This window comes from Megascapheus bottae, chromosome 4, assembly GCF_031878675.1.
Source record: "Megascapheus bottae isolate mThoBot1 chromosome 4, mThoBot2.hap1, whole genome shotgun sequence".
Lineage (NCBI taxonomy): Eukaryota > Metazoa > Chordata > Mammalia > Rodentia > Geomyidae > Megascapheus > Megascapheus bottae.
The window spans coordinates 83,370,276-83,397,196 of NC_143512.1; the positions used below are offsets into that span (position 1 = coordinate 83,370,276).

The following is a 26,921-nucleotide window of genomic DNA, read 5'->3' on the forward strand; positions in this document are numbered from 1 at the left end:
ATCTATGCGCCAGTGATTGCCTATAGAGATTCCCTTCTTGAATTCTTGTTTGCTAAACATGACATCTGAACTAGGATGTAATGATCAGTGCTAATAAAAAACTTTCAAAAACAGAAAAAAAATAATAGACGTGAAGAGCAACTCCTATCTTCACTTTGCCTACTGAACACTGGGTATCTAAATGAATTCTCCTTCATGGTCTTTGTAGGTTGAGGAAATAGTCACTGGATGCCTAAGAAAGAGCAATCGTGCTGACCTGCCGGTCGGGGCCTCCCTGAGACCCTGTGGGGAGCTGCTGGAGAGCGGGACATTCTTGCGCGGATTCCCCCTCACACTGGATCCAGACAAATCTAAACAGTTGAAGAGACTGCGGTTGCCCTTTACGACCACTGCATTTTTGAGACCACAGTCAGAAGCATATCAAGAATCTGTTTTCTGTCCCAAGACTCTTTGCCCTGAGTTTCAACGAGACCTGAGAGGAAACCATTCCAGTTTGCTGTCATGTTGATCCCATTTCTATTGTAGTTTCTTTATGGAGAAGAGAACAACGTAATCCATTAAAAATTGCCAAAAAAAGTGGGGGAGGGGGGCATAAAAAGTTCATTGCATATATGTATGGCTCGATCACTATCAACTATTTGTACAACTAACATAGGCCACTAATTAAAAATCCACTTAAAAGTTGTAAGGTGTGGACATGGATCAAGTTTCCTATCAAATTACAACGCTCTTTAAAAATACCATACTTCGCTGGTCAAAGCCACTCGTTCATTCCGATAATATGAAAATCATCTACAGATAAGCCAAAATATAAACTAATATATCCTAATAAAATCAGTTCATATGGGGGGGCCAGGTTCACGAAGGATTGACAAAATGACTAAAACTATTTGGATGATATCCAGTTCACTTCCTCCAGTGTGTTGGTCCAGGAGAAAAAACTGCTAAGCAGTTTTATGGGTAATGCCTCCTTGGTGTTATTTATAAAAGCCTTACTTCTAAGCTCATGTTCCTTCACGTGTGTGTGTGTGTGTGGCTGGTAAGCAAGGGTCGTGGGAGGACTCTCTGCTCCTGCAGGCCTATGGCTGGCTCTTTCTCTGAGGCACATGCATGCATTCTTTGGGTCCCCACAGTTCTACATTTATGAGACACTAACCTTTTCTTTCTATTTACATACATTTTTACTAGAAGACTACAGATAAGCTCAGTTGGAAGGGGCAGTTGGCTCTCAGGGGAGAAGGGGGACAGCGGAGGGTTGGCTTTCTTCCTCTCCTTTCTAAGGAGTGGAGCACCTGCCGTACAGGAAGCACGCCCTGCGTTTTGGTGGGACATGCAGGTGTCTGCAGCACTGCACTAGAACTACAACTTGACACCTGCGCAGACACAGCTTCACAGACAGGAGACGCCCTGTAGCTAAAATATTCAGTTCTTGTCTTTTTAAATCAGAATTCTGGCTAAATCAAATATCCACCCACAATTTTCTCTCATGACTAGGGTCCGTACAGGACCTTCCGGTCAGCTCATCAGAGCTCATGGATGTGATCAGGGCCTCTTCTCGCTCCAAGCCATTTCCTTCCTCCTCAAAGCACCGACTTCTCACCTCCTGCCTCTCTTGGGGAATGCCTGCTTCTTTTACAGAACAAGAAATCAGTGAAAAACACTCGGTTTCCCATCACCCTCTCCCCCAGCCCTTCACTGCTTCCTTCCCTATCCTGGCAACTGCTTTCATGGTGTCACTGATGACAGCTCTCTCCACTGCTGTGAAGGCTTCCAGCAGTGTGGGGTGCAGGCACCTCCCACCACCTTGATGCATGCATGAGGCATTTGCTCCTGGGATCCTCAGTGCGGTTATGTGTGAGTGACCCTGGGCATGTTAGAAGTTACAGTAACTGATCCAGGGGTGCTTATGACTTATTTGTGGGGAAGGGGGAAGAATAGTAATCGTGGTGGTAGTTGTAGTATTGAAGAAAGGAAAGTAACGTGACTTTTAGCAGTCTTGGGAATGCAAGAGAATAAAGAGATGTCTCTCAATTCATCAAGCAGAAGAGGCAGGAAATCTAGGATGTAACAAAAGGCATGGAAAACAGGAGGTGACATAAGAAATTGGCAGAACTAAAACCAAACATAAACATCATCTATGTAAGCATAGTTCACACAAACAGATTATGTTGATGCATACAAATCCAGTAGGATATTACATACTCAAGGTACAGGAAAACCTAGTAACGTAAGTATGTAATGTCAAACCCATAACAAATTGTAAACCAAAAAGAGAAAAAGTAAACGGAAGGCATGCTTTGTCAATTTCAGACAAAATAAACTGCAGGTTGGAAAATGTCATTTCAGACAAAGACGATTATTATTCAGTAAAAGTGGATAAAATGGATTCAGAAACTATAACCATACCTAACAACATGAGGAATATCTTAAAGGTCCATCAGAAGGGGAAGTTTAGAGGGTATATTAAGAAGTTGCCAGCCATAATGTACAGTTCTAAGACAGCTTTCTGCGGTAGATAAAAATCAGAAGTCAGCAGACTGGAATTGTTCTGCAAGCGATCCTAAAGCCACTCATCTGCACACATAAGTGAAGAGCCAGCCACGGGACAGAGCAGGAGTCCTTCCTCACCCCGTCCCCACTGTGGAGCAGCAGCTTCCAGACTACAGAGCAAGGGACACAGCCGGAAACTCTAGAATGACTCTCCAGAGCGCTAGGAGACAATACTGAGATGGAAGTGAACAGGGCAGGACCAGTGATATCATTTATGGACCCAGGAAAAGGTATTAGTCAGCCGAGTCTGTTGTGAGAGTCTTCTGCACACCACCCCTGGGTGCCCCCAGCCCCTGGGTGCCCAAGGCTCCGGGCAAAGGAGCAGCCCGAGCCTTGCGATGTCCCACCCAGCAGGTGAAGCATTCGCCAGCTGTTCCCATGATTGCATGAAGTGAGCTGCTAGCTCTGTTTTCCACGCTTTGGTAACAGTGACACTAGAGGGTGGTTCTTGGTTGTAAGACTCCAATTTAAAAGCAGATCACATCCCTCCTTTGCTATTTCCGAGAGGTTGCTGTGAGCTTACATTACTGAGACAGGTGCCCCATTGAATCTGATCTCTTATTGCCTTAGGCTGCTACCAAGCAGTCACTTCCTGACCTTCAGGACTTCTTGAAGAGGAATGATGCTTTAATGAGTACGTAAAGCATAACAGGATCCCTCGCGGGTCAGGTGAAGACACAGGTGAAGACATGACCCATTCATACACATTCCTCAGAGAGTTCTGAAAGTCGCTTGCTAACAATACCTGTGCGTGCTCTCTCCTTTTACGGGGGGGGTGCATTGTCTTTCACATCCCCCATCCCGGGCTTGTCTGGAGCTGTGATCCTCTGTCTGTCTAAATTCTCACTCTGCATTCCCAGCAGGCTGAGTGACGCACATTCACCGCCATCTGGAAAGCATTTCCCTGCCTCGTCAGGCCATCTTCTGAAAGGTGTGTATTTAGTGCTTGTGCTGAGAAAGTGAGAAAGATAAATGATGGGAGATAAAGGGACACACATAAGGGAAATACATAGTTGTGTGATTTATAATTGCTGTTTCAAAAGCAAGTGATAACATTGTCTGACTCACACCGAATTGCAGGCGGCTGTGGGGGAGTCAGGAGAGGGCTGGCTGTGGCTGCTTGTCTGCCTCTGGGCAAAGCTGAGAGGAACCTGGAGTGCTAACACGCTGTGTCACTGAGCCACAGTGCTCCCACGGGCTGACTAATTCAGATCATCCTCCAGGCGAGGCGTCCTCGGAAACCCCGACGCCTCACCCTCCGCAGAAGAAAGCCATGACTGGGGATCCTATGCATCTAACGATCCCCAGACTTGACAGCCATCCGCCTGTGAGCCCTGATGCTGTGGCTCTGTCTGGATGCTGTCCCAGGGGCTGGGCTCCAGCCCTGCCTTGTCACCTAAGTTGCACAGGAGAAGGCAGTGGATTAAGATGTCTTCCTTCAAGAGGAATCTGGGCTGCAAATCTCACCTGCTGTGCCCGCCTCTGAGTGCTGTCTCTGTGGCAATGGAGGAACCAGCTTCTGCAACCTGGGTTGGCAAACACACATGGGCTTTCCAGGACTTGCTCGCCTAGTGATTTTCTAATGTTTCCTCTTCTCTGACTTCTGAGCTCGGCTCCCCTCACCCTGCACCTTTATGCAGCTTTTATGCACCAGTCCCCCGCCTCTGTACCGACTACAGTCTGATCCTACTGTACCCATCTTCATGGATTTCTTTAGACAGCTGACCCTCTGTGCACTGTAGTGGTCTGTCTTCTGCTGCCTTTGCTGGCAGCAGAGGTCATCTTCTAAACGCACAGAGCCACAGTGAACTAGGCATTTTCTCTCAAACTGAGTCTGGCCTTCCAGGGACACAGGCTGGCTGCAGGGCCAGGGCTACCAGAGCATTGCTGCATAGCTGCCCACGTGTGCTGGGGACAGCTTAGGACCAAAGGAAGCATGGGAGAGCTCAGTGGCCAGGCATAGAAGTCCTCAGTACCTCTGACCAGCACCTCTCCCGCTACTTTTGCAGACAGGAGTTAAAACCCAGGCTAAGATGGTACTGCTGGTTCAGCCTGGCTGTGGTCCAGCACAAGGGCTGCCATGCTAAGAGGCCTGAGCCTTCCAGGAAAGACCCTCTGCCAGGGGTGGAGACGGTGCCCTGCATCTCAATGCCAAGACACGGCCTCTGTGTCCCCACTGAGAGCCCGGAGAATAGGGACCTCGAAGGAGAGCGGGGGACAGTGCACTATATCCCTGAGTTGGGCTGTCTCAAGGAAAAGGGTTCAGCTTTGCATTCTTGACATATGTTTCTGAAAGCTCTTTGAAATCAAGATGCATTGTGTTATCACAAAGTAAGTGTTTAAGTACCTGGACTGTCTGAAGGGTTTTGCTGACGTTAGAATTTCATCCGAATGATGTATCATGTGCGGTGACTTTTCACTACTGTCTGTGGCCTGTACTCACGGGTCCAGAGATCGAGACACAGCACAAGCAGAGCAGGGGAGCAGGGTCTCACTGCCCATAGACAAATGGAGAGGTGGCAGAATGGGGGTGACAGAGTCCGAGTCGCTCTTTCCGTCTCTCTGTCTCCCTCTTTCTCCCTCTCTCTTTCTGTCACACATTCATGTGCGCAGGGAACAGAATAAACCCCAGTCCCTCCACCCTTGCAGACCTTGGAAATGGCTCTTCTAGTCTGTTCCGTGCACCAAGAAGAAAGCAGCAGATAATAAGAGTGACACGTTCTCTCTCGGCTGCCAAAACGGAACATGTCTCCATTGCTGCAGAATGTGCCAGCCTGAGATGGCAGAGGTAAAATAAACCGAACAGGATGCGACTGTAGGAATGTCCACTCACGGATGGAAGGCTTCAAACGCCATTTCTTACCAAACACCAGCGTCAGTTCCTCGGTTCAGGCAGCGCTTGCTGTTTACCTGCTCTCTGCTCTGGGTTACCCCGTGCTAGCCAGAGCCTTTCACTCTGAAGGCTCAGGGGCCCCACTGACTCACTGCACATATCTGTCAAGGGTGCCCAGCCAGGATAGACAGCAAGGCGGTCTCACCTGGGGGGACAGGCAGACACCTTGCAGGGCACCAGTCCTGTGACGGGACGCGTCTTGGGGTTGCAGAAGGACGAATTCACTGGAACCCTCAGGTCTCTGAAGCAGCTTTCCTTGGTGCTCATCTGCCCTGTGGATTAGGAGAGGTGGACAGTAAAAACTCAGAACAGTGCCCTGAAGTCAATGCAACAGAGGCCACAAGGTCTCCTCTCCAAAGCTTAGCTGCACTTGGGTGCTGATGTCCAACTGGTCAACGAGAGCTATACTGCTTTTCTGAACTGTCAAGGTGTTCAATTCATGAATGTTGTCAGTTTCATGACAATGATTCCCCTACACCGAGGTGTCCTTTAGTTCAGCCACTGCCAGTCATAACTCAAAATGAGATCAACGGAATTGAATGTTGGTCCCTTAATGCATTCACTATCTCAATTAATTCCATTCATTCCCAAGGAACGATTGCTGGAGATTGGCAGAATGGCAGAGTCTAGGAGGGAGAGGAGGGGCCGAGGTTGTGCAGATGAAAGGCAGAACCACAGAAGCATACACAAGGCCACACAACTGTCCACGCTGGAATGGAGGGAATGCCACCCAACTGCACACTCCAGACAGTTTGGGTGGCTGAGGTCATGTTGTGCACATTCTGCTATGATACAAAAATGCACTCCAACTACATGTACATTTGTAAGCCCCTGTCACACCAGATCCTCAGAGTCTGGTCAGGATGGAATTGACCAAAGAGAGAGCTTCAGAGAAGCAAAGCTGCACAGCGGTTCCTGACACTATCCCCTGGAAACCTAGTAAACTTGATAAAGAAAACTAAGTCTCTAGAACACACAGCATAAACAAGCCTGAGGCATCCTTAGTGCTACGTGTAAAGGAATGAACCCATCAAGTGGGGCATAATGCACCCCAGAGAACCAGGTTTCCATGCCGTTCAGAGACCAGCAATTCAAAGTCAGGAGCCCCAGGGTTTGAGTCCCAAACCACCCCCTGTCACTCTTGAAGCAGACTTGTGGCCAGCAAATGGCCACCAGTTTTTGAAGTTATGCAGCTCTCTGATGACTAGATAAAACATTATATAAAGCCAAAGTTAAGCAGTTTCCATTTGGTACTTTTCTTGTGCACATTTTGTATTGATCTCGACTGTTTTATTTAAAAATGAGATCGCTGTGTTCAAATAGGTTCAGAAAGCCAAAGAAGGGTTTGGTGATTAGTCTAACATTCCCCTGGGCAGGTGTCCTCAAGATTCTCAGCACAGCTACAAACACAGTGTGCAATAACTCAGGTCATGCCCAGAATGTCATGCCTACATGGGCAAGGTCCTCAGGTGAGAGCCAAACGTCAGACTCCGGGTCTTCCGTGGTCACAGGACAGGGCTCTGCACAGCTTCTGTGACATTATTGCTCACCAGAAAGATAATGACACGATTTGAAGGCTGGAGCTTTCAGCCCTCATCCCTGCCCAACTGTCAGTAGCTGCCAGGGCAAGAGGGGATGTAGACTGAGTTATGGTCAACAGTGTTCTCATTTGTGTCCATATCACTAGGCCTCCATAGAAACTCCGAGCTGAAAGAATCTTCCAGAAAGAAGTCCAGGCCATCTTTGTGCTCAGGGTGGGAGCTGAGGCTCCTGAGGGGGCTCGTGGCTGGTGCCTGGGGTACAGACTCGCTCGTCGAGGTGGGGGAGGGAGCATCCCTGGGCGTTTGGTGAGGAGAAATGAAGCAGTGAATAGCAGGCTAGCTCAGGCTTATGCTTATTTGTCCTGGAAAAGTGACAGGAGTCATCTTTCCTTCTCAGCTGGGAAAATGTGTTACATGGTGATTCTTATAACACGTATGTGTCCGCTGTTGGATCCCATGTCTGGAGGGCAGAGAACATACGCTATTCATGTCTGTCATTTCAGTAGCTTGCATGGATTAATTTGTTCTCTCATTCATAAGTACTTTGTGAAACAGTGGCTAATATAATTTTACATTAGTAACTTCCGGGCTCCCTAAAGTTAATAAGACTCAATAACCTGCCAGAAACGCATTAAAGTAGAGGTATATTCTGCCAGTTCATCCATACATCCCTAGTGAGGCATAGTTTGAATAGATACTTGATAGACTCCCTTTTTCTTGCAATGTAGGTACAAGAGATTATTAAATCAGAAAAAGAAATGATGTTTATTTAAAGCCATTTTTCAGAGAATCATGTTGACTTCAAAGAAAAATCATAATGATCCAAACTAAATGAGGAATGCCTTGAGTAATATTATAATTTTCTAGAGCCAGTTAGAGATCTCCTTGATACATACTGAAGAAAAAAATCTCTTTTTCTCCACTTATATTTTGAGTTCAAAGTCTAGTTTTTATTTTCTAACCCCACTCCCATAGTGCTTTAGGAAGTGTGATATTATGAATGATGTCTTTAGTTCGGTTTCCTAGTCTGAAATTAGAAACATGTGACATTCAAATCTGTTCATGTCTCAACAAAGAATATTTAAATTGCTAAAGCATAAAATGCTTTGCACATTTTAACACACAAAAGAAATCTGTAGCTCAATAATTCTTAAGAATGTTAATGTGGAAAATAGTAAGCATATCCAGAGAGCACTGTATTAAGTCGCACAGTGAAAAAATACGTAATCAAATGGTAATTCATACTAAGAAATCAAGAATGACTAAAAATTAGGATAATCTGTTAGCATATTTCACAACTTCAAGAATAAAAAATGAACATGAACTTCACCATGAATGCAATAAATTTTATGATAAATTCTGCCTCTATTTTTATTAAAAAAAGTTAATGAGACATCCTACAGATGGGAATTTCCTTAAGTCAATATGTTTTAAATCTATATTTAACTATCTATCGATCTAAACAGATATTTATTTATTTACTAGAATCTAGTAGTATGGGAAACTTACAAATAATTTCCTTAAGTTCAATAAGAAAATAACTTGATTTAATTTGGGGGGGACACTGGCTTATAGAATTAGATAAAAATAAATAACGTGAAAATTACAATAAGAGGAAAGTAGATATTATTTTTAAGATATGGTTATACAGCTGGAAAATGGGCTTCATTTTTTTTTGTCAGTCCTGAAGACTGAACTCAGAGCCTGAGCACTGTCCTTAGGCTTTCCTCAAGGCTAGTGCTCTACCACTTGAGCCACAGTACCACTTCCAGCTTTTCTATGTATATGGTATGCTAGACAAGCACTCTACCACTAGGCCACACTCCTGGCCCTACAGCTTGAAAATGGAAGGAAAAAAAAAATCTGTTATGGTGGACCAGCTAACTAATGATTTGGAAGACTAGGGGAGAAAAAGCTAAAGATGGTGAGAGCTGTTTATTTAAAAACGAATTGACTGCTTCTCTTGGGAGATTGTTCACAGCACATCGAGGACATTTTCCTCAACATGTTGAGTTTGCTTTCTCCCCCGACTGTAAGTTTTAGTCCCCAAATCTGCCATCAGTGCTCCAGCACTGATACCATTCTATATCATGTCTTTTAGTTAAAATTGAATCATGGCTAAGTTTACCTGATGCTTGGATTTGTGAACAGCAGATTATGGGACTTAAAAATCTCTAGCCCATGTGAGCTAATCTTTCATAATAAACACCATGTATCCAACATAAACTTATAAAGTATATGTGATGAGTATATATATAATGTACATGCATTTGTATATATCTTTCCTTTTGGGTTAGCACTGACCAATATGTCCTATCAATAAAGTGTTACAAGTTTACGGATCTTACATGTTCCTTTTTCTGAATGTTTCCAAATTGGAAGATTCAACACCTAGGTGAGCAGTTGTGTGTCAAGAGGAATTTGGGTTTTCTGGGTCTGGCTTGCGGGTGCAGGCAACCGAGGGCCCCGTTGCATGTGGGAGTCCCACCATATGGAGTGGGGATTCCCCAGCCATTGGCTGCCTGTCTGTGGAGACTCAGCTTCGGTTTCTCCCATGAACAAATTGCTCACTAAGGCTTTGGTCATTTCACCTTGTGAGGAAGAAAAATCACAGAGTCCACAGGAATGCCTGAACCACACTGGCTGGATGTCTAAAGAGATTGGCATCAACAGATAAGATGCTAGAAGGACATCTAGTTCAGGGCTTAAGAGAAAACCAGACTTTAGCTATGGTCGGAGCGCGCTGGCCAGGCAGCCTGGAGTTTAAGGAGCACTGTGACAGGGTTTATTTTTGTTGTTGTTTTTCCACAGAAACCAACTCTGAGCAGTTCCCCACCAGCACTTAGAAACCTTCATATTCTGCAAAAGTACCTGCAAGAGGAGTGTTCGTTCTTCAAGACTATGTGTGGTTTTGTTTTTAATCAAAGAATCTCTAAGCTTTCAATAATTCCAGCTGGAGCTAACAACTTTACCCTTCCTCTATTAAAAAAAAAGCCATCAGACGAGTTCCTTTAGCAGAGCTAAACGTGTGGGCCTCCCCTGTCCTCTCCACAGTGAGGGCTGGAGGTGTGAGGAGAGCAGACTGAGGACTTGAACCTTCCAGAGCCTCAGAATCAGATGAGGAGAGACAAAGGAACCCGGAGCATGGGCCTTCTGAACAGTTTCCCGGGATCCGACAGCCGCTGCGCAGCTGTGACCGCTCTGAGCATTCTGGAGCCCTGCGGGGTCCCAGGACACAGACCGCGGTGACGGTAGATGTGTGCAGGGTTGTGGCAGTTTCCCACAGACTCATTGCTTAATGGGAACCCAGCCCACCTCCCCATCGCCATGAAAGCGGTCCCCCATCAAAAGTGGCAGGGAGGTAGCAGCTTTTTCTTAGAACACCTACGGCAGGTCCCTTGACAGAGAAAAGAGGTTTGCCTAGTTTGTAGTGTTACAGGCTGGAAGCCTAAACAAGATAGTACAGGCTCCGGCCAAGGCCACTTTTCTGCCTTCCTCACCACAGGAACACACGTGCATCTCTCCATGTGGTTTCACTCCCAACTCCCACCGTGGGATGCAATGAACACCCCTAAGAGCTTGTGGAGGAAGGTCCTGCATGAATTCAGAAGACGAGCACATTCAAACCGTGGCAGAAGTACATCTCCTTTTGCTCTGGGCACTTCTGGTCCATTTGTCAGGTTCCCCAGGGTCAGATCTGAAGCCCTAGTGCCTCGGTCCACACACAGGAGCGGCGCAGAGCTGGCTATGACAAAGCCTGGAAGGTAGGAGGGGCGGTGGATACCCAGACGCCATGATTAGGGCCATGTCGCTGGGCTGGAGAAGCTCTGGGAAGGTAGAAGGATTCCCCTGCTCCTCCCCAGGAGCCAGGGAGCTTCTCCACCCAGCCTAGCGTTCTGAGGATCGAATGGCCATCACAGCTCAGGCCCCTTTGCTATGGGACCCATTTTTTTCCTTCTCTATTGTTGTGTGTTTTGGGGGGTGGGGTGGGGATAGCTAGGATTGGTGAAGCCAGAAGTCCTGTTGTTGATCAGGGAATTGGATGAGGATGCAACCTACATGCTCGGAGATGAGTGGAGGCAGGGAGGAGAAGAACCAGAATCTTTTCAAGTTGTCCCTGGTGTCTCACATTCGGGTGAAATTGGAAGGAGTAAAAACAAACTACACATATCACTCACTGTAACAACAATCTTTGGGAAAAGAAGTACGGCATACAGAGAGAGTCCATATTTTCCAGATTCTCCACCGGAAAATTATTATTCTTTTGGGTTAGGAGGTCTCTAGCAAGTCCTCAGGACATGGGGTACAGGCAGGGCACTGCTGTATGGCTCTGACGGCAGTGACGGAACCCTGACTGCACCCCACACCTCTGCGCTGCTGCCCGGGGCAGCGTGAGAAGCCACTCACCTCCTCCGCAGGAGACCGAGCACACGGAGCGCACGACGGCCCAGGAGTAGCTGGGCTTCTCGGGGGGCTGCGTCTCCACACCTGCCCGGGGCAGCGCGTACTGCCAGGCCACGCCTGGGTTCTTCCCCTGGAGCAGAAGCTGCAAAGCAGAAATGTAGCTCTGGTGAAATCAACCGTGACATGCTGAGCACAGGTGTTTGCTTTCAACTGCGATCAAACCTCTTATTAAACCTCTTATTAATGTCCCCAACCAACAAGTTGGGCAGCATGAGAAAGCAAAAAAACTGTGTCCGTTTTCTACTGGGGTTGAGGCTCTTCACTACGTATAAGCCTGTCTAGGGGAAGTCTAGATTCCCCAGCTTTCCACACGGCATTTAATGGGTGTCGCTATTAGAATCCTCAGAAACCTAGGCAGCCCCTGCCTTGCAGAGTCTCAAATGAAGCCTCGCGCATCAGTGACTCCGAAGGCGCTAGCTGAAGAGCAGCTTCTCCCCGTCTCCTACGGTCCAGGTAAGCAGAAGAGCACATAAACGAATATTACCATGTCCAGAGTTAGTCAGAACCCTCCCCACCCCACGGCCTTCTGTGAGAGGATACAGGGAGGCCAGGGAAAGATGCATGATGAGTAACAAAGATCATTCCCACAGAGGGAGCCGTGCTGAGTCGAGGCTTGGTGTGGAATTGTGTCTAGACCTTACATTTCTGAGCTTTAACCCAGGGAAAAGCCTCTCTCAAAATGTACAAAATCATAAAAGGCTAATTTTGAAACTTTACTATTCAGATTCCACCTTTTGTTGTCCTTGATGTGACATGGAAGACATTCATCCCTGCTTACTACTCTAGCAATACTCTGACCACCCTCAGAGCACAGCCCAGGAGCCAGTGGTAGCACTGTGTGACAGACAGACTGATGGTGAACCCACAGCTTTCCTTGAATTGTAAAGTGAAGGAGGAAAAGGTAAGGGGTTAGGCCTGTTTCCTGAGCCTGTCCTTCAGAGGGTGGCACACAGATGGGCTGAGATCATAAGGAGCTCAGTTGCTGGGCAATGGGACTGGCAGGATCCTGCAGCTCGGCCAGTAATGGAATCAAGTTCTCTATGCTACAGCCTGGGCTCCATATCTGGGCTCTCATCATCATCTATCGACCACAGAACACAGGCACAGAGAGGCCCTCTCCTGAGGGGCCTTTCACAGCTGTTGAACTTCCAGGAGAGGAACAGCACAGAAACTCATCAATGAAGACCCCGCAGGAACCCAGGTGAGTACGTAAGCAGACTTTGTCACACAGGGGAAGGAGAGATGATAAAAGCAAGTCTTCCGCCCCCTTCAGTGCACTGGGTGGATTACTCTCGCTTTCTGTGGCTTCATTTTCTTCTGAATAGTTTCAACGAGGCTAAGAACCTAGATCCTGGAAGAGACATCGGAAGTACATCAAACCCAGCCCCGAACCAAGTGACTGGCTTCTACCTCTATAATCAGGGTTTCATTGGTTGGTCCAGCAGAGGTTAAGCTCTCGGGTTCCTTAAAGGGCCGTCTGTAGTCGAAGGCAGTACCCGAAAACCTGTACCGCCCAGGCCAGTCCACCGTCCAGTGTCCATTCAGATAATACGTGTTGAGGGAATTGCGCACAGAAATGTAGGAGGTAGATACGTTGGTCTCGTAGATGCGGATACTTCGGGCGCCAGAAGGAATGGTGACCATGGGGTAGTAGTCTAGTGTAAAGCAAAGAGAAAAACACATTTCACTGAAGGAGGTCGGGTTGCAAGAATCTGGACTCTTGGAAATTTTATTCCTCTTGCTGTTTTGACCCCTTCCAGCCCCTGTCTTGGGGAAGCTCCAATCCCCACCTTCTCTGTTTAGACCTGCGAGGTGCTCAGCTCTGAGACACTCACGGTTGGTGTGGTGGTGCCTGGAGTAGAGACCCCGGTGCACGGTGCAGTCTGAGTTATTCCCTTTGCACACTCCACAGGAGTCCTCAGTAGCATCTGATCCCAGGACATTGTCACAGCCAACTCTCTGCAGGACCCACGATGTCATGTGCAGTTCATGAAGGGAAGAACAACAGAAGCAACAATGTCACCGACCCACGCAAGACGTTCCTCCATCCCACTAAGCTGAGGAATTCACCCACGTGGGGCTAGTTAACAGATATTTATTGGATACCCAATATGTGCACAGAGATGCTGCTCTACCCTGAGTGTGAAACACACCCCGGCTCGCCCCCTATGCGCTGTCCTGAGCCTGAAGGAAGCCCGTTAGAGACATGGGGTTTCATCTTAACAAAGAGCTGAGTACAGTGACAAGCAAGGGGGTCCACTGACGTGAGCCACCAGGTTGGTGAGCTACCCGGAGCAAAGGCAGGAAAGTACACTATAAAGGGTAGCTATCCCCATTGCCTTGGCATTTCTCTGATGCTTGTTTGTTTATTCTACACAGAGAGAATAAGCTCTAAATGTAAACACTCCCACTCAGAGACACACTATGTATGGCTTACAGTCTGCTGCCTGTGGCCTATGGGGGCCGGACACATGTCGGCATGTAGGAGGGTGCGCGGAGGTGAGGAAGCCAGGATGTACACCCCCTATGACATGTGTGGGAGGCTCGGCAGGGCTGGGGGTCACAGTCTGCAGCTAGGTCTTTCACAGGTCCTGTAGCAACGTGTTTGCCTAGAGTGAAAAGTCCCTTGGTACTTATGCATCAAGTCAGGGTGGGTTTTGCTACCAAGCAAATGCAGGGCTCAGAAGCCTTTCAGAGGAGTTTAGTTTCCAGTTTTTCAGCTTCTTAAATTTCAGGGTGACAAATAAGGAAATAGGACACTCTAGGTAATTTCACTGTGATTGCCTTATGTGCATGAAAAGTGATGGGATATTCAACAAATGAGCTGAGAGAGAAGACAAATGTTGTGAAGCAGGAAGAGACCTCACAGAACCTGGTGTCTCACGTTCACGTGTGTGTGTGTGTGTGTGTGTGTGTGTGTGTGTGTGTGTGTGTGTACACAGGGGCAGTTCACGAAGGACCTCACAGGACAATTCTTTTTCATGGGAAAATGGAGCCCATTTCTCTGCGACACATCTGGGAAGCCTTTCATGGTGTTTACAGGAAAATTCTTGCCCTGTTGTACTTTGTGAATGGTGGCAAACCAGTCACCACTCTGGTCAGCTCACTCCGGCCTCCCCACCTCCCCGCCTCCCTGCCTCCCCGCCTCCTGGGTGCCTGGCTGCCACGGGCTCCAGCTCTTGCAGAAATGGCAGTGAGAGCAGCAAGGAGATGCTCAGGTCCCCACCTGTCCCTGCCTCCCCTGACCGTCCACCATCTACTCCACCATCTGGAGACTGTGCTATGACCTGTGGCTCCACTGGGGGTTCAGTCTCAAGGCCCAAGGGCTGATGGACCTAAGGACTGCCTTGGACATTCTTTGTCGCCCCCCAGCTCCCTCAGCACCGCCAGGACCCTGCTGCCCTTCTGTATCTCCCAGTGGCTGGATGGGCTCCTCTAGCAGCCCATGCTCTGGTACCAAGGCCCTCCCACACCCCCCTTCCACTATGTTCTTCCAGGTCTAGGTCAAAGGCTGCAGCTCTGCTCTCCTAGGTGCCACAGTCCCCAATCCACTTCTAAAGAGACTCAGCTCTGCTCCTCTGCTTAGCCTCTGTGGTCATCTCCATGGTAACAGAGCAGGGTGGGAAATACCAGCTCTCCAGCCCTCCCCCCACTGGCTGTGATGTGGAGGGAAGGGACTCCTCTTAAATCTCGGGTCTTTCAGCTCCTACAGCATGCTTGGCACAAAGGAGACTGGAGATATTTGTTGAATGAATAAGTGATCGTTATTACCTCACACATCCCATCTATACAAACATTACGGCTATCCTCCGAGCATGGAGTCCCATCTTTCACTTTATTTGACAAAGAAAAGAAGAAATCAAATCCTTCTGCGATACAGTAGAGTTTGCATAAGTCCTGATCTTAAAAAGAAATACACACACAAACACAAATGAGAAAGATACTTAAGCTCGGATAATTTTTTTCCTTTGAATTTTAGATAGATTTTCTATTCTTCCCCCATAAAATAGCTCCCCCACAAAAATACATTGCAACGACATTCTTTTTGTTTGCCTCTGTGGCTTTTGGGTATCCCCCACTTTATGTTTGCTATTGCATTTAAGGCTTTACTACCAGCGTTTCCTCTTGTGTTGTTACTGCTCCTTGTTCTCCATAGAGAGCTGGCACATAGTAGGCATTCAATAAGTATTTGTTGACATGACCACAGCACTAGCATTTTTCAACATAAACCACAACTGTTTTGCAGAGATGCAAAAAGGCAAAGGTCTTGCAAAAATGTAATGAGAAAATTAAAAGAGTCACAAAATTTCTTAATGCACTGGATAAAATACAAGACATTTGGAAACTGGGAAGGTGATTTGCAGGTGGAAATGACCAGGTGTGATGCTGCCTGAGTACAGGACATTGTCCAGAATGCTGATGGGGAAGGAGCAGGAAGGATTACCTGATTGCTCTCCTCAGCCATCCATGTCCTATGGCACACATGGTTCAGAGAGATTTTAGGAACCCTTTTCCTTTTGTTCTCTAGGTAAACAAGGAACTGCTTGGTGATAAAATGATGTCTGCCTTGGGAATCACCACAGACTCGAGACTTACCCACAGATAATTTCCCTCTTGCTTGAGATACAAGCTACTACAGAATAATCCCCAAAGTCAAATTCAGGATGATTAATTAATCTTCCAAAGATCAGAAACATCTGGAGTGGCAGAGAGACTTTCTCTGGTATTTGGAACTGAATCAACACTAGGCCAGTACTGTATAATGGAAGCTGCAAACACCCCCTCCCCCAACAGCTTTTGCTTTTCCGTTTATTATTGAGACAGGGTGCTGTGACCTTGAACTTCCGATCTTCCTGCCACTGCTCCTCAAGGAGCCGAGAGTATCCGAGAGTGCCACCGTGCCAGCAGCACATTCATTTGTTTACTGCAGCCTCAGCCGCCATGCTACCTTATTTCTAATGATCTTGTTCTCCTGTTTCTCAACAGTTTCGTTTTTGCAGAGTAAAACAAAACCAACCTAGGCTCTTACACTTATGTTTTCCCATCCAGCATCTGCTAATTCATAATTCTACTACTGTGAGAAGCATATATATGAAAATGGCAGAAACAAATTTCATCTAGGACATCTCAAGAAGCATATTCCCCAAGAGTCTCTGTCATTGTCTAGATACCATTCCCAGCTCTATGGAGTGAGATACGTAAACAGCTCACTCTAGAAAGACTTATCCTTTACTAAGATATCTGAGTTTGGTAACTTTTAAAATTACTATTATTATTATATTTATAATAATACCTAAGATAATATGTATTTCTCGCATACTAATGAATACATTTTTTTACTCTCAATACATGCAGCTCTTGGAGAATAATTATAGAATAATTCTTCCAGAATATAGAGCTTTGGAAATGTCTGAAAATAGTCTGAAAAAAATCTAAACAATTTTTTTATTGTTGAATAATTCAAATTGTGTAATGGGTATTTGTAAATTACATCATCATTAACTATTGTATTTTATCTTCTCAAAAAAAAAGCCAGTTAATGTGCAATTGACTTGAATTGCTATCACTTCTTGTACTACAGACATAATATTCTCGGAGAACATTTCTGATCATCTAACTGGTCAGGTATTAATAAGATGACAGGGCGGTGGGTAGGGCAAAAGAAGCAAATCCCTCAAAACACAGCATCGTGGTGACTTCACAGAGCTGGGGCATGTACCGGAGCACAGCACGGCCCAGCTGGCTAACAAGCGCACATAATATAGCCAGAGCCTGTCCTCGGAGTGTGAGTTGAGACTTACCTTCCACTTGAGTGTAAGGCTTCCATTTGTAGTGCCAGCCCCGAAAGCGTTTGCTGTTGTACTCAGCACACTGGGCAGTGCGGAAGTCCACGCTGTCCTGGGGACACTTCTGACTGTTGCAAAGCCTCAGGGCCCGCGTTGAGCCCTCACAAAACTTGCCCCCGTGCGATGGTCTGGAATACATATTTTGCAGTTAGAAGTCTTGCAGTTCATCCTGGAAAGTAGACTTACTGAGACGATGGGGCCAATGGCATTCACGTGGGTAAGGTATCTGTCTGTGACTGGTGTCTGTGTTTTCCTGCTCTATTGAGGGTGCCATCTGCTATGCTGGGAGCTGTGGCTTCTTATTCCTGCCAGAGTCCCCTGGCCAAGGCAGGGGTGTGTGCTGTTCTCTGTGCCCCTCTGGGAGAGGCTGCTGTGGATGGGAGCCCTCCGGGTTATGCAGAGAGGACAGAGGTGGTCAAGGGCAGACCCGGGACTGAGATTCAGTCATGTTGCTTTCCAGACAGCAAGGAAGACAGGTCTGAGCCTGGCCTGGCTGAGGCCCCTCCCGGCTCACCCTGTGGGATTCCTCTGCACACCTGCTTGAGGGGCCGGGGGAGTCTAGCTCCACTTGGGCCACATGCTTTGGGGATGGGAGGGACAGGATGGGACCCAAGCCCGAAGCAGACCTAGGAGCAGGAGGGATGTGGCGAAGGCTTCACCTCCCCTTGGGGGCTGTGCCTCAGAGTCCTGTCTCTTCACACTGGCTCACAGCACAACCGCCTGCTGGAAAGTGAACACTGAGGGAAAACTAAGACGCAGTTCTTCATGGAAGGGTTGTTTTCAAGCATCTATTCACTTGTGTTCTACGTTTTTGTCTTTTCAGCAAACCAAGTATTGACTAGTAAAGCAGCTCTTGTATTCTAAATCAAACTAGTTAAAACCTAATAGCAAAGTATCGCTTTTGGATGTCCCTTGCTTTAGCCGGGGCTCAGGGAAGTTATGGGTGTCCCAGCAGATGGTGACAGAAAGTCTTTCCCCGCTCGGTGTTCACGGCAGCACTGTGCACGTGCTGGGCTGAGGTGGCCGTGGGGGTGTGTGTGGCTGCCGGGCTTCCGGGCCACTGGGCTGTACCTGGGGTTTGTGCAGAGGCGGTCCCTGCGGGATACCCCTCCTCCACAGGTTCTGGAGCAGGGCGACCATGGAGACCAGTCTGACCAGTGGCCATGAGTGGGCCGAGGGCCGTCGTCCCCATATTTCACACACTGTCCTCCACGGCACCACTAAACATTTAAACAAATAAACACAGAAAGGGCTCGGGTGAGTCACAGAGAGGTCGGAAGGCTCATTTCATTCCTATCAAGACAGCAGTTACTGGGGAGTTTTGTAAGATATGCAAATAGTCGCATCATGATGCTCGGTTCACCCCTATTAAAGACACATTTAGCGTTATACGCCTTTGTCTTCCAAATCTAACATGATCCTGCGAATCTACAGACATGGAAGGTGGACAGACAGATGGTTTTGGACACCCGTGCTCCTAGGACTTCATTGAGAAGTGCTACGTGAATGTTGAGGCCCATGGTGCCTTCCTGAGCCAGTGAACTGTGACCTCACTGGAAAGCGGGAGGCCATGGCCGTCAGGGCTCACGCACGGGGGCGCTCGGTCTCAGGTCAGGAAGCAGCACAGCTGGGAGTGACACAGGATGCAACACCTTGTGACTTTGGGCTGGCTTCTGCGCTTTCCTGCAGCACAGCTGGGCTTGGGGCCTCGTGCTCACCCCCGGTCAGGTGAGAGGTCACTCGGCTGTCCACACGGATGGGAGCTGCCCAGGGTCCATTGACATGAGGAGGGCCTCCTGGCCTCATGCCGCCTGCACCTCGGCCACTCCCCAGGGCTACGTGTGGTCTCACCCTCAGTGGTGCTATGGTGCTGACCTCAGGGAGCCAGCTGTCCAGGAGAGGAGGGAAGGGAGGTGCCCACCCGGGTGATTACCTGGTGGCGCCAGCAGAACCTGGCCTGAGAGCAGAATGGCACAACCAACTCCAGGCTGTCTCAGGTCAGAGCCCTCAGCTTGGTGCTCGTGAACCCTCTTCCATAACAGAAGAGTGACACAGAGAGGCGAGGATACAGCAAGACATGCCTGGGCATCACACACACACACACACACACACACACACACACACACACACACACACACACACACACACACACACACACAGTGTTTCACTTCACATTCAACAATGAAGCTGACTTCTTCAACGAAAGCAATTTTGAAAACCTCATCCAAGAAATTCTTTGCGTCTTCTCTATGAGTGCTCCCCTCTCCAAAATAAAATATCATCACCGCCTGCCTTTACCCCAGGTGACAAAGTCCTGTCAGCCACCTGTGTGCAGTGAGGGCTGTGCCGCTGAGAGTGGAGTGTCTCACAGCCCAAGTGTGGAAGACGAGAGCAGGAGAGGGAGGGGTGAGGCCAACTGAGGTGAGAGCAAAGGGCTCTGGAGGGAGGAGGCAGAGTCCAGATGTGTGTGTGCACATGTATTGTCATTTAAAATTTTGTTCCACTATAAAAACTATCAAGTTATAGCTTTCCAACACAGAGAGTAGCAAGTATAAAAGCAGAAATTACCACAGCTAGTATAGTTTAGAAAAAAGCCTCAGGGTGCTGTAAAATGTACAGAGGGATTGTGGTTACACAGGCAGCGGGTACATGACTTCTTAAACACTGCTATCCTTTCCCATGTCTTCCTCCCACTTTCCCTCTGTACATCACCCCAACAATTAAATCAAATAATAAAAATCAGAAAACAAGGGAAAAATACAATCAGCTCAAAAAAATACTCTCAGGAAAATCTGTCTTGGTGGGAAGATGCAGGGGAGATCAGGGTCTGCCCCGGAATGAGGTAAGCAGATGGAAGATTGTGACATGTCTTCAAAGCAAAGGTGGAAAAAGTATGGATTCCTCAGGTACCTGTGGGATTGTCACATCATTCCACTGCTGCTGCTGTGGTACTAGGAGAGTTCACAGATGCAAAACACGCAGCAGTGTTCACTCCTTCTTTACAAGAACATTTTAACGGAAAATTTCATCCATGAAAACAGGCGGACTAAGCAGTACAGAAATACCCCCGAAACCAGGACCCCTGTTTAGCAGCACCCAGAGTCCAGCTCTGTCTCATCAGTATTCCACCCACCTCTCCTTTCCTTAAGACTGAGCCCCAGATAACTCATCTTCAAAACTTCACAGTTCCTACCTGAAATTTCTAAGATCATCACATATCCAGTCAGAGTCCAGAATTCGGTTTCTTCCTAATGGGTCTGTTAAATCCCAGCAGGAGTGAGATGTACGTTCTGTGCCTAGCTGACTGCCTCTCGAGATTACCAGCGTCTGCTCTCTATCTGTTTCTTTTGATATTGCTTCCTTGTCTGTCTGTGACTCTTTCATATTCTGGAGTCCACTGTCTGTGTTTTCTCTAAATATACTCCTGTGTGGCCTGGGCAGGCTTCTGTCAGGAGGGGGGTGGTCTGGTGGCTTGCTCAGGTTAAGTGGGAGTCTTGGCAGGCCTGAGCTGTGTGCAGCTTCATGGGTGCTTGCAACGAATGCCTCCTGGTGCATGCATCTGTGGTATTAGATGCTTCAGCAGATATAGAACCACCAGGCAGGTTTGCTGAATGAATAGGTTCAACACTGACATTTTCCACCACTTGGTAATACGCTAACTCTTTTGTACTTTTCTGTCTTTCCTGCACAAGAGCAGGTCAGTATGATAACTCAGTGTCTTCCAACTGAGTCCATTGTTGGTTCAAATGAATGGCTTACTCTGTCCCTTTGTAAATTGCCATCAGCCATCCCAGCTGTGAGTCCTAATAGCTATCGATTATGTTTTCACAACGTGAAGAGCTGTCCTGTGCACTGTCTCAATACCAAATAAGCACAGCATGCGGACACGGCAGTGGGAACGTACAGGTATACGGTAGCTAGTGTAAGATGAGGACAGAGAGGTCTGCGGGTGATGCTGGGCAGAGCAGCATTACAGGGCCAAGACCAGCTCCCAGGGCCTCATGCTTACCATGTCCTGCCCACACAGAGTGCCCTCCGCTGCGGGCATGAATTTAGTCTCACACTTCCTTCCAATGCGATGGCACCACAGGGCTTTACAGATGTCCTGGAGGAGGAGAAGGCCAATCAGGATTACAAAGACCTCTGCATTCTACCTGGGACAAAGGGTCGCTGAGAGGACCTGGAGAAAAGCACCTGGCCGAAACCTAGTGATGATTACGCAGTAATAACAACAGAGGAGAAAGAAGCAGATAAGGAAGGAATCAGAAAACCCACATTACACCTAATTCCCATCCTTACAATCCTATTCATGTTTCATTAATTAATAAATTAAAAAATATATACGTCCTAACATGGCTTACTGTAGACATTGTGGTTAGCTAAAGCTACAATTAAGAACAACTGGCTAACACTTGGTCATTGTTTTTCTCAGCTCCACCTTTCACTAATGTCTCTGTATTTGACTCTTAGTCTTTTACTCATTTATTTATTTTGAGGAAGGACCTTGCTATGTGTCTCAAACTGGTAAACAACTCTGGCGGTCAAGTGTTCCTCCTCTCTCAGTCTCCCAAGCAGCTGGGGTTTACAGGATTCAGCCGTGTGCCTGTCGCTGTGATTTGTGAGTTAAGAACGGTTAGGACACAGTTGACTCAGCGACACAATCATTCATCCCCCCTCCCCCCTCCTAAGTCCATCCCTAAGTCCACCATCTCCACAACTTCGACGAAAGCTTCAATTACGTGGAGCATTGCACTAGGCAAGACATTTCATAACGGATGTGACCGCACCTGCAGTCTTGAGCCTGGCCGTAATGGAGTAGAAAGGAAACTTGCACTTCACCACACAGGGCCTGTGGAAAGAGGGGACCCAAGAGAGGTGGGGGAAGCACGAGACGGAGCCTGCCAGAGGGGACAGCTTGGCCTGAGGGTGGAAGGGAAGCTGTCAGACAAGGCGTGAGAGCTGAGCTGACTCCAGCTAGCGGAGCTTGGAGCTCGTCAGGAGAAGGGGTGGCACCCATGGGAAGAGAACATGCAGATGAAAGACTCAGGGATGAAGAGAGAGTGACAAGGAAAACGGAGGCGAGGCTATTCGGTTGGTGGACTGAAACAAGGCCCGAGACATCCTTACACACAACCAAAGTCTCCACAAGCTGAAGGGTTGTTTCTGTCTTCACATTCTTTGAGTCTAAAGGAACTGCCGTAACAGGCAGAAGTAGGGCTGTGAAAGGTCAGAATCTTCTAGAATACTGGTCGTATCTTGGAGTATCATGGGAACTTCTCAAAAACTTCCTGTACAGTCATTCTGAGGGTTTTAATAAGTTCTGGATTATGTTTCAAGAAATATAATGGTTGTAGTCTTTGGATGACTTGTATTGCAAAGAAAATGCAACACAGTGAGATACAGTTCGATATACTTCGATGTTTGTGTCTCCTTGCATTCCAACAACGTCAAAAGGACACTTTCTGACCTGTGTAAGTGGTGTCGTCAAGACTTTAATTTTAGTGATCCATTTTAATTTTACCTTCATGAAACTAATTCTTAATATCCTAACCGAATCAGATCATATATCTAGCTGTTAAAGTATCATGAAAGACTCAATTCCTATTCTTTCTGCCTGTATCTCTCTTACTAATCAATCATAGACGCCCTTGCTTCAAAAATACACATGAACAGAATTTAAAACAAAGTGACATTGTTGCTACTTACATTTTGTTCCATTCTCCCTCCCTCCTCATTTTCTCCTCCCTCCCTCTAGATATACTGGGTTTGAACCCAGGGCCTCACACAGGGTAGGTAAGGGTCTTTTCAATGCCTCCAGCCATTTTTGTTTCAGTTAGGTTTTGAGCAGGGACACACATGGCTAGCCTTGGATTGTCAACACCCTAAGTGTGTCTCCTATACAGCTGGAAACTTAGTTGCGTATCACGCATACGTTAGTTAAGACAGGGTCTTGCTTGGAAACCACAATCCTTCCAATCTCTGCTTCCCAAGCAGGTGGGATGGTCCTTGTGCTGGGCTCCACCCCAGTCTTTTCTAGGGCTTTTGTTCCGGGGTAGTCAGGAACCAGGAATGATGGGGTCCATGCGGCAAACCAGCAGGCCATCCTTAGAGCTGGAGAGCCCTGAGTGTAATGCGAAATGTCAGGGTGACTCGACTCCTCTTTTCCTTAGCAAACAGGAGTGGTACTGATCAAGAAGAATGACAAGAAATTCAGATATTCTGCTCACACAAAGGGCGGCCTGGCAGATACTGCCGCCAGCGTGTCTGTGCTCCTTGATGCAAGCGGGGATGGCTTGTGGCTCGGGACCCAGACTCCTAAATGTCCTTTAGGGGAGCCCCACCTGACGTTAGAGGGGACACTAGCTCTCATGCTCCATGTCAGAAGATTGAATTCCCAGCACATTCTGAGGCATGAGGGGACGTGCGCTTTATTATGGATTTCAATATATAAACCGGGAATAAAAGAAACCTCAAAACCGGTTACTTTCATTTAATTTATGAGTAGCTTTCCTCGAGGTTGAGAACAGCGCGTTCCTAGATCTTGATTTTTCCCTGGCGAGGAAGAGCATCTGTCTCTGTGCTGTGTGAGGAATTTATGTAGGCAGCCGCCCTGTGATAGCTTTGGGGGCCAGGGACATAGCACCTTCTATGAGAAGTTACTCTATAAATGCTTTATTTAGAGAATTCGATAGGCAGAACCCTAGATAGGCTGCTGTTTTGTAATAAATTATGCTTATATGGGCATGGGATATAAGGACACTATTTTCTTAATACTATTTGTAAAAAAAAATTGCAGAGTATTAATTTGCCAACTTGCACTGACTATGAGTTATTGCTGAGCTTCCACGTGATAAATCAGAAAGAAAGTTCTGACCTAACATGCCAACTCTGTTCTCCCGTGAAAGCTGATACCCCAGCAGTGTCCACAGCTATCTGCGCTGCCAGGAAAACATGTGTTTCCTGTTACTCGGGATCAGCCCTAATATACAGGATCTGACATTTGGTAGGTACCCAATAAATGCAGGACGCATCAATGTCAGCCACACAAAATAAAACGAGTTTATGAATCATGCTGCACACAGCACTTGCCAGAAGCCACTTGCCTTTCTGAAGTCCAGTAGACAGAGCTTGGCTTTCTCTCCAAACTGCCACTTGCACTGTGTGTTGGCATCGTACAGCTCTCCCGGAAGCTTCTCGGGGTACTTGTATTCTTTCACAGGCTTTGGTTGGTCAGCAAGGCATACGGCTTGGGCAGTGCTGAAACAAAGAGAGAAGATGGCAACGAACGATGGCCCAAAGAGTTACCAAAGGAAGGTCTCCCATGATTTATGACATATTTTGTTTAGAAAGAAGGGAAATGTTTCTCCTGAGATACACTGTAACATTTATCTTTATTATATTTAAATACAGATCCACAGTGTCTGAAGTGGTTCATAGGATAGTATACATTTTCCAAGAAGACAGATTGCTCTTCATTTAGATATCGCAAACTTTTCATGGGGGAAAAGTGAAAATAATCACAACCAAATGTTCGATGTGAGAATTTCCTATGACAGAAATTTTATGCATACTTTTTGCCAGAAACAACCGAAGATGAAGTGGAGTGTATTGTAAAAATAAAAAATAATCAGGCTGTGTCAAAGAATCACCCTCTCTCCCTCTCTTCCTCTCACCTTCCCTCTCTCCTCCCCTCTCTTCCCGTTCCTTCCCCTTTCCTTTTCCTCACTCCTCAAATAGGCAATTTTGAGGCAAAATAAATCTTTCCTCCTTTTTAGTTGTTTCAGATATTTTCTCATAATGACATAAGACTGATGAATACAATTTCCTTTCTTACCTAGACATTTTTGGTATGGTTTATAGATCTGGGAGGCATATTTAATGTTTTTAAATGACAATGTTTGTAAATAGCCCCTAAAACCCAAATCTTACATCCACAATAAATTAAGCAATGTAAAAGATCATTCCTGAGTTTGCACCATCAATCAGAAGATTTTTGGCTCTGATCTCTAGGATCAATACCTTTAAGAATCTGGACATAAAAATGAGCAAACTGAAACAAACTTCTAGGGACACAAAGTATAAGTAAAAGGGGGAATGAATTTGAAAAACTTGAATACTCATTTTTTTAACAAACTAGGAATGAAGAAGAACCCCATTCATTTGAAAAAAAAAAGTCCATAGCTAAAATCATAATGAAGTTTGGGTAATGTGCACCTTTCCTACTGAGAGCATGAACAAAGCAAGTATAGTCTTCTTTCTTATTTTATTTTTCTTCTTTATGTTTTTGTAGGTGCTTGAGTTTGTATTTAGGACTTTTCTCTTTCTAGGAAGATTACCACTTGAACACCTAACCCAGGCTCACTCCTTTCAACACTGTACTGGAAATCTTAACTAAGAATGCAGGTTAATAAAGAAGAAACAATAACATGTGCAAAGAGAAAGAATATATTACATTGTTCTGTGGGGTGGGGGGAGGTCGTGGGGCTTGAACTCTGTCTGGGCACTGTCCCTGAGCTCTTCAACTCAAAGCTACCACCCTACCCTTGAGCCAAACCCCACTTCCCATTTTCTAGTTTTCTAAAGGTTAATTGGAGATGCGTCTCAGATCCTTTCGTGCCCGAACTGACTTTGAACCTTGATCCTCAGATCTCAGCCTCCCGAGTCTCTAGGATTACAGGCGTGAGCTGCTGTGCCTGGCTTACATTTCATTTTCTGTAGATGACATGGTTGTCCAAAAGAAACCTTGAAACAAGATGGCAAATGCTCTTGGAACTAAATAATGATCATAACAAGATTGTAGGATTACATTTTAACACTCAAAAGTCAATTGCTTTGTAATATATAAGCAATGAAAAAGTGGAAATTATTTAAATTTATAAACACAAGCCATTTATGTTAGCACTCCCAAAATGAAACACATTGGCCTAAAAATTTTATGTGCAAGATATAGATGGGTTAAACAGATACAACTCTGATGAAAGGAATAAAGGAAGAAATACATAAATGGGTGGATATTCAGTGTCTATGAATAGAAAGCCTTTAGTCTAAGTTGATTTATGAGTTCAGTGTGATTGAAGAGTGCTTCAATCCCTTCTGGATTCAGCAAACTGATTCTAAGGTGTACACAAAGAGCAAAAGATAAACAAATTGCACACAAAATTTAAAGACAAGAACACAGGTGAATGACAAACATGGTCTAACTTCAAGACTTTAAAAGTAGATGGAAGATAAGTTTATACCCCCAACAGCCAAAACACTGACAAGGCCAAATATGGCTGAAGATAGAAAGGAACAAGAAATCTCATTCATTGTTGGTGACATTAGCCAACGAAGGTATGGATGCCAAAAGAAATTCGTCATGACCATTTTACAAAGCATACGCAAGATTATATGGAAGAAATTAAATTTAACCTTTATGTACCTTGTACACAAAATTCAGGCAGATTACAAGTAAAACACAGCAATAAAGCTTGCAGGATGGTAACTCCTTTGTACAACTCCTTGAAGTTAATAATTTTAAGGAAGAATGAATAAACTAAAAAAAATAACCCCAATACGCAATCACTTGAAAGAATGTATTTATGTGCTTTCTCTTCCTTCCATTCCCAACATTAAACAAAAAGACAC

General features: G+C 46.4%; 1 protein-coding gene across 1 annotated transcript in view; it reads right to left on the minus strand.

Annotated features, from left to right (window-relative positions):
• Adamts16 (ADAM metallopeptidase with thrombospondin type 1 motif 16) overlaps positions 1–26,921 on the minus strand; it is a 94,814-nt gene that overhangs the window by 23,562 nt on the left and 44,331 nt on the right. The window contains exons 10-18 of the mRNA XM_090331185.1: positions 24,398–24,551; positions 21,304–21,399; positions 18,366–18,514; positions 17,250–17,422; positions 15,220–15,350; positions 13,284–13,407; positions 12,859–13,103; positions 11,392–11,530; positions 5,589–5,715 (exon numbers count right to left, since the gene is read on the minus strand). Coding sequence (XP_090187311.1) covers positions 5,589–5,715; positions 11,392–11,530; positions 12,859–13,103; positions 13,284–13,407; positions 15,220–15,350; positions 17,250–17,422; positions 18,366–18,514; positions 21,304–21,399; positions 24,398–24,551 — 1,338 coding nt within the window. The remainder of the gene's footprint in view (positions 1–5,588; positions 5,716–11,391; positions 11,531–12,858; positions 13,104–13,283; positions 13,408–15,219; positions 15,351–17,249; positions 17,423–18,365; positions 18,515–21,303; positions 21,400–24,397; positions 24,552–26,921) is intronic.